Genomic DNA, 11,183 nt, shown 5'->3' on the forward strand with positions numbered 1-11,183 from the left:
ACACAAACCGGAAGATGAAGAAGGACCTGACGCCGATGTTGACAGTTTAGCTAACAGTGACTTCCAGCGATTCACTGTAGAGGATTTCAATACTTTAATGTCCATAGTCGTAAACTTTCTGACTTGCTGATGTGTTTATATCCTGCAGACTGACAGGTACTTTTGAGTTACGGATTTGAACCACAATTTGTAGCATGATTTTGCTAGCGGCTAACGTTAACTACCTAGCCAGCTAGCGTTAGCTCTCGGTTGCCTGACAACGGAGGGGGAAGCCAAACAAACCGGGCTAGCACAGGCTAGCACACCCCAGCCGGTCGAGAGAGTCCAAGAAGAAGTCATTGGGTCTGGTCTTTTTCTTTTGATATTTAAAGCAGCCGGTGAAGTGGAGACATGGCGGATGACGGTAGACGGGGAGATGAAGATGACCGCGGTCCCGGAGCAGTTCACCAGGTGTTTGTGGTGATGGAGTGTTTACTGGAAAAGCTGAAGGTGTTAAATTATGAGGAGGAGGTTCTGGCCAAACACAACATGAAGAACCTGTCCAGGTGAGAGGACCTTCACTTGATAGTTAGTTAAAGCTTTTAAGCTTTTAAATCTCACAGGTGACTAATTGATGTTTTAGTAAAGTTAACTGGGCAAAAAAGTCCTTCAAATGTCCCAGCCATACCAGTTAGTGTTTAATTTTACTATTGCTTCACCAGAAATGAGTGAAACATGTACTGTGTGAAACATATATTGTGCACGGGTGAAAATAATTTACCATAATGTCCTAATCACAATTATGGTTTTGTTACTGCTGCGGACATCACAAATATAGAGTACAAAATGAAAATAATACAATGTTGAAATGTAAATTAATTTCCCCACACTATGACCATATGACAGGGTAAATCAACATGTGATATGAAAAGGCCTGGAGTTACTCCACTGTTTAAGGAGAATAGTAAATCAGATGTTGAATATTATAGGCCAGTGTCAGTATTAACAACCACATCTAGGTGTTTTTGAGTGTGTTGTTTTTGATTGATAATAAGATAAATTAATCTGTATTTATGTAGCACATAGACATCTGCCAGAACAATAAAACAACATAGAAATAAAAGATGGGAATGATGGGAACCATAAATGTGACACTAAGTAATAGAAAGAGTCTAAAAAGAATAACCCATTTAGAGGAGGGAGAATCTTCCTGGCTCATTTCTTCTCATGATCTCTGTTTTCCCTCGTCAGACATTATTTTGTCTCCAGTCCATATCTGGGATCCAACCCCGGCGAGCAGTTCTACATGTTCACCATCATCGCGGCGTGGCTCATCAACATGGCGGGGCGGCCGTTCACCGAGCCTCAGGAGTACGACGAACCCAACGCCACCGTGTCCAACATCCTTGCAGAGCTCAGGGCGTTTGTAAGTGATGTTCAGCTCTGTGCGAGCAATGAAACACAGAAACATCCTTCACTGATGTAGTCAGAGTCGCCGTTCTAAAAGTGTCTGCAGGTCCTGACATGAAAACAAAACTCCTGTTTAAGATCAAGGCTGTAAAATATTTTGAAAGAAGTGAAATCAATCTTTTAATATGTTGGATTTAGTTTTAGAGGTGGCAAATTTGTCTTTATTTCATTCTCACTGCCATTAAAAAGGTTATAAAAATCTCATTTGTTGACACTTGGAGATGAAGCTGTAACTTAAAGGACAGACAAAATGAACAAAGAAAAAAGCATTAAAAAGATTAATCCAGAGATTCAGTGCTGACTAGCTTACTTTAAAAATAAATATATAAATATATATCCTTCTTTTTCAACAAAAGCCAGTAAAGAGGCAAAAGTTGTCAAATGTTAAATGTTGTCTAAAGAAAAACAGCCATACAGCATGTTTTTTTATCCTGAAATTTTATATTCTTATATTAACTGTGAAAAAATTGAAAGAATTTTGATCAAATAAAAGTGAGGAAGACTATAACTATGAATCAAGGCTGGATATTGAATTGCAATGCTTAACATATTTTCCTTTATGTTGAAAAAAAAAAAGTAATTAAAAGTCTGACGAGTTTCATAATCTTGTTGAGTTAATTTTAGATGAAAGAATTCCTGATTTAAATCAACAAACTAAAGCATTATTAAATGTGTAATTCTGATGTTTCAGGAAAAACGTGTTGTATTGGTCTCTGTATTGAAACTCATACTCACACATTAGTATCAAATAAACAACATCTAATCCTACTTAGAGATTATTTGATTACCAAGGCTCAGTGACAGTTTTATTTACTCTGACACATTTTGGTTTATACTAAATACTGACGTTCACTACTCAGCCCCAGTGGCACCATCCTGTCTTCTTACAGCTTCACAGTACGTTTTCATTTTCCTCTTTAAAAATTGAGCGTCTGCTTCATGTAACTCAGAGTGAAAAGGTCTTAAAAAGGTCACAGATCTCACATTTACCCCTGATGAAAGTTGCAGACGCTCTGTAACTTGACAGATGAATAGTGAATGAAACAGATGAATGAAATATGTAACCATGAATAAAATATGTCGCTGTGCTTTTGATCCTGACCTCAATCTCAAGTCGACTCCGGCTCCTTGTTGTCATCTGCTGTTTTACTATAAGGACTCAGGGATGTGAGAATGTAGGAGACTTGTCTGACTCATCACTGCGTCCATCAGGGTGTCAAGGTGGACTTCCCGCCCTCCAAACTGAAGTCAGGCTCAGGCGAGTACGTCTGCTTGGTGCTGGACCGACTGGCTGAGGAGGCTCTGAGGAGGAAGGGGTTCTCCTTCAGAAGGTACTCAGACATGTTCTGCTCTAGCCAAATCATTCCTGTGTCATTCTGTTTATGGACATGTTCCTGTATCATGGTTTTAGAGTCGCAGGATTATCAGTCTGTGCACCAGGACCTTGACCTTTAACCTCCTTTTATCCAGCTGCTTGTTACTTCTGGTTTTGATTTTGATATTTTCAGATCAGATTCTGATATTTAACTGTAATCCTCAGGGTCTCACAGTGAGTGCAGCACAACAAGTATCAGACTAAACAGTGCACATGAGGAGATCTGTGTTTACCTGAAATTATGTTGCCAACTTTTTGTGTTTTGACCTCGTGTCTTGTTTCTTTCTTTCAGACCAAAGTACCCAACAGAAACCACAGAAGAAGAGTCTGTGATTGAGGACGACGCAGAGCTCACACTCAGCAAAGTCGAGGAGGAGATGATAGTAGGTGTCTCAGCTGTATGAACTTCTTTTTTCTTCTTTGTTGCACTCTTCATCCAAAATGTTAAGCAGTTACTCTTATGATTTTTTACCTTTTTTAGCCCCAGAAAGATTTGTGTATTTTATTACCTGTGTTTAACATCATGACCAGAGTTGAGTGCCAGTTAAAATTTTATACCTAAAACTGTGATTCATCACATTCTATCAGAAGTTTTTTTCTCTAAAGGAGCCATGTATGTGATTTGTGATATTCCTCTGAGCACACGGGGGTGATGTAAGGCAGAGGCTGTCCACAGCTCATTAACAAGTCTTGTGTTTGTGTGTAAACTCAGGAAGAGCCTGATGAGGAGGAGGAGAACGTGATGGATCTGGAGGCTCTGAAGTTACGGACCACTCACACTGTGAGTTCACCTTTAGTATCAGAACCGAACAATGTCGGTTCAGGTTTCAGTAAACATTCTGTCTCTCCTGCGCATTTATCTGAGGATGGATCCATAGGAATCCCCTCCACTATTAATGATTCAGCTTTTATCCATTGATCTTGTTCTGGAAGCACTACAGGCGATTGGGGGTGGGTGTTGGGATGAAGGTCCAGGTCTGGATTCCTGCTGGTCACAACAGGTGTGCCACAGGGATCCATTCTGGGCCCTGTCCTGACCATTTACATTAATGAAATGGTCTCTTTCCTACGAACTCATCTTTACATAGACAAGACAATTTTGTGCTGTGTTTCTGACTCTGGTCAATCAGCCACCGAGAATCTACAACTTTCCTTTCATGCTTTATTAATAACACTTGTTATCTTAAGTTAGTTAGTTATCTTTGTGCAAATAAAAGTAAATGTATGTTTTTCTCAAAATTTCAAAACACAGAATGCTGTAATCAACTACTGTTTGAATATCAAAAGGGTAACATAAGACGAGTATCTTGGCATCTGGTTTAATGACAAATTTACATTCAAACACCACGTCAGGGACCTTGTTGTCAAACTACAACAAAGTTATAAACAGAAACGAAATCAGGTTCATTTGATTTGTAGGAAGAGGGGGTTGTTGAACCAGTTTTCCTCCTGGTCCTTGTCTATATTGATGAAATCCACAGAAATGCTGCTGCCCCCTCTGCCGTTAGAGTCTGTTTACCTCTCAGCCCTGAGGTTCATCACTGGTGGTAGCTAGTACACTTACCACTATATCCTCTATAATAAGCTTGGTCAGCATTGGTGTCTGTATATCTTTAAAGTATCATAAATCACATCTGTGCTGCATTGGAAACCTGGTCCACTTCTAACTCACTCCAGTGATTGGCTGGTTCTCCAAGACTGACCTTTGAAGGAATCATAGATTCTCCTGCAATCTAAAACTGAAAACTCTTGAACCTCTTGGACACCTCAGGAATCTACTTAATAACTGTCTATGGTTGTTGAATTTGTACGATTGTATCTCCCATGGTAACTACTTCTGAGGTTGTTTGACAGCGACAGTCGGAGCAGGAGCCATATTTTTCGGCGGTTGGTTGTCTGTCCGTTTCATTCTTGTGGACATAGTATCTCGTTAACACCTTGACTGAACTTCTTCAAATTTGGCACAAACTTTCACTAGGACTCAAGGATGAACTGATTAGATTTTGGTGGTCAAAGGTCAAGGTCACGATGACCTCACAAATCTTGATTTTGGCCTTGTGAACATAATATCTGGAGAACACAAGACAGTGTTTTGGCAGAGGCATACAACCGCAAGGTGGTAATTCTAGCTGATCTTTTATATTTGTAATTTACATGTTGGTGTCATTGTAAATGAGGGTCACCCTCAACTTGGGGATCACCCTTAAATTTGAATTACTGCACATTTTATTGACGGCTTCGTTTTCAGCCAGCTGAAACATGAGGCTCCTTTTCACTTTTGTCACTTTGAATTTTGCCAGACATATGGTATATCCTGTTGTCTGTTCTTCTGACAGGAAGCAGAACCGTCCTCCAAACCAGACGAGATCCTGGAGTCGACAGTTGATGCAGCAGAGTGGAACCTGGAGGTGGAGAGAGTCCTGCCTCAGCTCAAAGTCACCATCAGGACAGACAACAAGGTACAGGCTCACCTGAGCACCACCTGCTTACTGGAGGTTACAGGTGATAGTGGATTCTCATCAAACCTTAAACTTTGAAAATATATACAGTATGCATATAAATGTATTTATTTACATGTGTAAAATGTTCTGAGACACATTCACAAACATAAACTCTAAATTATACTGTGGGAATATTTGAACTGTTGTGGGACGTTTCATCAGCTGCAGATACATACAGATGTTATGGTATTTTCCTTTCAAAATAAAAATGGCTCCTAATATCAGCAACATAAGGTGAGAAAAAAATAACAGGTGAATTAGATTAAGATAGATAAATATGTGTGAATATGTAAGAATAAACCTTATGAATCAGATTATAAATTATGTGATATTTATTTGATGGAAAATCTTTTGTATATAAATGAGTGTTAATGATTTGAAGGCTAGGACTCAGATGTCGCTGTAGTTTCCCGCCTTATTCCCGCTGTGTTTGTTTCAGTTGTTTTTTGACTAGTCTCAAGTCTGTGTGTGGGTCTGCAGGACTGGAGGATCCATGTGGACCAGATGCATCAACATAGAGACGGGATCAAGTCCTCACTCAAAGAGGCCAAGGTGAGTTCACTGACCTGGTTTGATAATGCAGCAGCTGAGACTGCCTTTATGTCTGTCTTGAGTGCCACCTGCTGGACTGTATCAACACTTTCCTCTGTTTCTTATTTTAATTACTGGGTTCATCGTCGCTACAAACCTTCGTTACTCCGTACCTAGTATTAATGTTTTCATCGTACAGATGCCCTGAATGATCTCCGCCTGTTTATGTTTTTGCATATGTCCTGTTAAAAATGTACAGAAGCCCTGAAAGGCATCTGAAAATGTATTTTTTGCCCTGACTATTTTTCTAAGTTGTTTTTTTTCCATCTGTGAAAAATAGCCCCAAGAGGCAAGTGAGTCTTTCTGGGAAGAAAGAAAAACAAAAAGCGTTTTCCCCCAGGTCACTTGCCTCTCGTCGTTGTTTATACAGATGAAAAAAAACGTATCGATTGCCTTTCAGCGCTTCCATATTCAGAGGTTGTTTTTACACATAAAAAAAAATTTGATTTTTGATTTTATTTTTCTACAAAGATTTTTTTTGCTTATGTAATACTTATTTAAGCCACATGCGTGTTAAGCGCACCACTACCCCATTCTAAATCTGTATAAAAGCATTGCAGGTTTCTTTCTCCATGCACTCTAAACACAAGGCACATATAACATAGCAAGTGATCTACCATTATGTTCCTTCTCTTGGCTACAAAGCTTAGACAAATGATCCTGGCAAAAGAAATCGCTTCATAGCAACAATTTTATATTGAGCTGCATTCTTTTGTTTGAAATAACAAGTAAAGCTTGAATTGAAGGAAACTGACAATGAAGAAGAGAAACAGAGCAAAGCAAGAAAACTCAGATTATAGAGGCAAGTCAATAAGGTGTGTTTTTATATTTCCAACAATGATGCTGCAGACAGCGGGAGCTGTGAGAGCTCAGGAAAACAAATTACACAGGTGAAACAGTGAATGTGAACAGTCAGCTCATTTGTCTTCAGCCTGATCTCTGGGGGAAACAGCTGATGTTACACCACCACACCTGTCAGCCTGCACTGGATCCCCACGCTATGATAATTAGATTTTTCTTAATTTGCTAAAGTGTGACAAGATGTGAGCTCCTCTGTGGCAGAAGTGTTTACTTATTTGTTGCTGAGTCGTGTATTTTCTTATAAACTTTGCATAATGTTACACTGAGCCTCCCGTCAATCACCTGACACCCACATAAGAAATAATCCCTGCTGTCTCCTCTAAGAAATAAGACACGTTTGATGTTAGTTTAGAGCAGTTTTGTCTTCCACATAGAAAAAAGGTTATGGACTGAAAGTTAAAAGTGACAGGGGGACTCAGGAGGAGACATCTTTAATGTCCTCTGTTGTCTCTGTAGAGCTACCTGGACAAACTGCAGGAGGACATCGGGAAGACTCTGGAGAAGGTGAGCAGCCGGGAGAAATACATCAACAACCAGCTGGAACATCTGATCCAGGAGTACCGCAGCGCTCAGGCCAAACTCAGCGAGGTAAACACCAGACACACACCTGCAGCTGAAAACACCTGGAACTCACATCTGTACCTGAAACCTGCAGCACACACACCTGTGTGCTCGAGCAGGCTGTTAAACACCTTTGTGTTTTATTTGATAGCTATTTAGATTTTGCACAGCAACACCACAAAGCTGGTGCAGTTGTGTTTTTATCATCAAATATACAAACTTTCCAAAGTGTTGATCCATAAGAAGATATATTTGTGGTTTTAAGAACCAAAAACCATCTCCTCTCTCAGGCTTCTCTCTGGAGCTCTAGTAACAACAGGTTGGTGAGCCAATCAGAAGAGAGGAGGCTCTGGGCCTCTCTTCTGATTGGCTGACTGTTTTCTGAGTTATCCAATAAAAATATAGCAGATTTCAGGTAAACACTGGGTGGGGCTTGGGGCATGGTTGAGGGCAGTAACTGCTTTGTTGTGACATCACAAAGTTCCAGAATTCCTGACAGCTGGTTTTAAGGCTCAGTTTCTGAATACAGGCTGTGTGCATTTCTCTGTGGACTGAGGCTTTGATACTTTCACAGTATTAATTAACTAATAATTCCATGTGATGATCAAGGAAAACACAGGAAAAATGTACAAATTGGTCTGTCATCATATATATATATATATATATATATGTGTGTGTACAGTACATGTACATGTAGATTTAGATTTGATATTTTAGCTGTCATTCACATGTGGCGAACACAATTCATGTAACATAAATGAAAATATAAATGTGTTGGACGTTCAGCAGAAACCTGATCTCAAACATCTTTACTCCACCAGGCCAAGGAGCGATACCAGCAGGCCAGCGGAGGAGTGACAGAGAGAACCAGAGTCCTGGCTGAGGTCAGTGAACGCATCGCCCAGCTGCATTTTAATCACTCAACAGTCTTGTCTGTGTGAATAATAATAATAACAATCTACAAGTAGAAACATCGTCATAGTTTGAGACTGTGTGACTTTATACTCTTTATTTGTTAGATTGCATTCCCTTACAGTGGTTATTTCTCAACAGAACAGAGTTAACAACTACATCATCTACAGCATATGTCCCCCCACCCAAAAACGTGTGTGTGTGTATATGTACTGTATATACATACACACAAATACTTACTTAAGCTAATTAAACAAGTACATTAAAGTTTTATTATTTTGATTTATTTATTTATTTAGATAAATAAAAGAGAGAGAAAAATATAATAACGAATAAGACAGGTTTAAATAATTTTAAACGTTTTTTCTTTTTTTTTAATTAATATTAATTTTGAATAATATTTGTTTTCTGGATCTTAGTCCATCTTATGTCAAATGGTTTTGCTTGATTCCTGATCTTGTGATTAATTATGTCCATTTTATACATTTTATTAATTGTATCCTTCCATTTGCTTTGTGGTGCCTCTGGTTTCAGCCATTTTTTTTTTTTTTTTTTTTAGTGCTGCTACTCTTAATATTCTATATTATAATATTCTTTTTTTTATATATATATATATATATATATATATATATATATATATATATATATATATAAGATATTTATCAATTTGTTGATAACGTTGCTGCCGTGTTTTACTGAGTAATAATTGTAGTGTGTGACGTTAAAGTGAATACTGTTAATTTGAGTCTAGTCTCTAGACTTCCTGTTGTTTTTCACCTTCTGACCTGTCGTCATTCGGCAGGTAAACTTCCAGAGCTTCTGTCTTATGTCTTATCCTATGTCTCTGTGGCCTTTTAGATGTTTTGTTAGACATGTTATGGAAGATGCAAGAATGGAGTCAATTTCTGTTGATTCCTGATCAGATCAGTAGGCGCCATCTTGTGATAAAAACACATCACCACACTGTCCTGTCCTGCTTGTGTAACGGGGTTCAGTCTGTTTCTGAAATACCCCGTAAATCTCTTTTTCCACATGACAGTTCCAGTGTCTGTGTTGTATAGAAGATCATGTTGAAGTAATGGCTGGCAGTTGACTGGTTGACTCCAACAAAGAGACACAGACAGCTCCAATGATGATTCAGTGACTTCTTTTGTAATCGCTTACAAGCACTACAAGATCTGGAGGATACAAGCCCAGTCTCAATAAAACAATTCAGTCTTAAAGAAAACCATAATCAAATGAAACTTAAACACTAATGAGTGAACTGCAAATAAATAAATAAATCATATGGCCAACAGTCTTACATTAAGACATGATTGATAAAGATGATTAATACACATAGATAATCATTCTGTAAGACAATATAGTTACTTTCTCTCTCTGATAGGATTTACATTAATATATGAATATTTACAGATCTTCACTTAACAGTCGCACACTCACCTGGAGGATTCAAGCTCGGTATTAGATATATTAATTATATTTTTAATGTAAGATGCTAGAGACACATGACTAATCTAATTATTATTGTTCATTTGTTATTAACTGTTTTTATTATTATTATTATTATCATCAACAATGAGCTAATGGACACATGAATTTCCCCTAGGGGATAAATAAGGTATATATCTATCTATCTATCTATCTATTTATCTATCTATCTATCTACACTTGACTGTTTTCATTCAGTGGAGCTTGTGATAAAAGTTATTTATTCATTATTTTCATTTACACAGATAACAGATTCTTTATTTAGTTATACTATGTATATGTGAATAAAGCTGCAAGTTTTATCCAATCAGTGACAAAAATGTGTTAACTAGGCCTTTAAATATATATTTATGGTCAATTGAATGTCTTTAAATTATAAGGGAAGTACTACTTCACTGTGAACATGATAAACAAAAATCATGAGAAGAGCAGTAACATGATAAAACATGTAAATGGAGGATTATTAAATCAAGGCAAGAGGAACAAAGAGGAATAAAGAACAATCAGAATAAAGTCAGTGTCATAAGCAGGAGATGAGATTCATTTAAAACCATGACAACTCCTTCCTGTTTTACAGGAAGTGATTCACTGCTTTATCACCTGCAGACAGAGACTGTTCATGATAGTGTCTGTGTTTCAGATCAGTGAGGAGCTGGAGAAGGTGAAGCAGGAGATGGAGGAGAAAGGCAGCAGCATGTCTGATGGAGGTGAAGCTGTTTAGCCTGTTTGAAGAAATTAACTGTCTGGATTTGGTTCTCAAATTATTATTGAGTTTTCCATGTTGCTAAGCAACCTGACCGCCTGTCTCTGTGCTCATCCCTCAGCTCCGGTGGTGAAGATCAAGCAGAGTCTGACGAAGCTGAAGCAGGAGATCGTTCAGATGGACGTGAGGATCGGCGTTGTGCAGCACACCTTGCTGCAGGCCAAACTCAAAGAGAAGTCCAACATGACGCGCGACATGCACGCCACCAACATCCCTGAGTCCGCTGCTGGGCCCTTCACTTAGTCTGATCACCAACACTCAATGCTCCTCTCCTGTTTCTCTGACCTGAACTGAGGCTGAAATGTTGAATCTCATGACGTTGGATCTTTAAAACGTCCTAGAATTTCCTTTAAAACCAGAAAAGTAATCTCTGAGAAAATATTTTTTATACTTTTAAAAGATTCTCTCTGCCTCGGCCCAGCAGCTGTTAGCTCATAAAACATTTCTAGTTGAACAGTTCATTGATTTCACTCTTTGTCCTTATTTATTTTGTAGCTTCTTTTTGTATTGATAACATTTAGAGCCATTTTTGTGTATATGAACATAAAATAAATTTTGATACCAATTTACAATCAACATCTTCTCCATTTGAAATCTTTCTGAGGCTAAATAATAATTAAATGATTTAATCAGAGTTCAGTGGCCACCAGGTCACCAGCAGGTAGATTCTGACCTGGGA

The 11,183-nt window shown here is 38.3% G+C and overlaps 1 protein-coding gene across 2 annotated transcripts; it reads left to right on the forward strand.

The window, feature by feature from the left end:
• Nucleotides 1-11,080, forward strand: ift57 (intraflagellar transport 57 homolog (Chlamydomonas)). 2 transcript variants are annotated; one of them, XM_056391403.1, is made up of 12 exons: nucleotides 1-156; nucleotides 372-545; nucleotides 1,231-1,405; nucleotides 2,662-2,780; nucleotides 3,117-3,207; nucleotides 3,537-3,605; nucleotides 5,161-5,283; nucleotides 5,806-5,877; nucleotides 7,234-7,365; nucleotides 8,160-8,222; nucleotides 10,382-10,448; nucleotides 10,566-11,080. In XM_056391403.1, exons 2-12 carry the CDS (start codon nucleotides 391-393, stop codon nucleotides 10,745-10,747), a joined length of 1,248 nt encoding a protein of 415 aa, XP_056247378.1. In that variant the 5' UTR covers nucleotides 1-156; nucleotides 372-390; the 3' UTR covers nucleotides 10,748-11,080. The 2 variants fall into 2 exon arrangements, with proteins under 2 accessions (XP_056247378.1, XP_056247379.1); XM_056391404.1 differs by having other exon boundaries at nucleotides 9-156; nucleotides 375-545.
• Nucleotides 11,081-11,183: the final 103 nt, after the last annotated feature.

The sequence above is a fragment of the Seriola aureovittata genome, chromosome 12 (assembly GCF_021018895.1).
Source record: "Seriola aureovittata isolate HTS-2021-v1 ecotype China chromosome 12, ASM2101889v1, whole genome shotgun sequence".
Classification (NCBI taxonomy): domain Eukaryota; kingdom Metazoa; phylum Chordata; class Actinopteri; order Carangiformes; family Carangidae; genus Seriola; species Seriola aureovittata.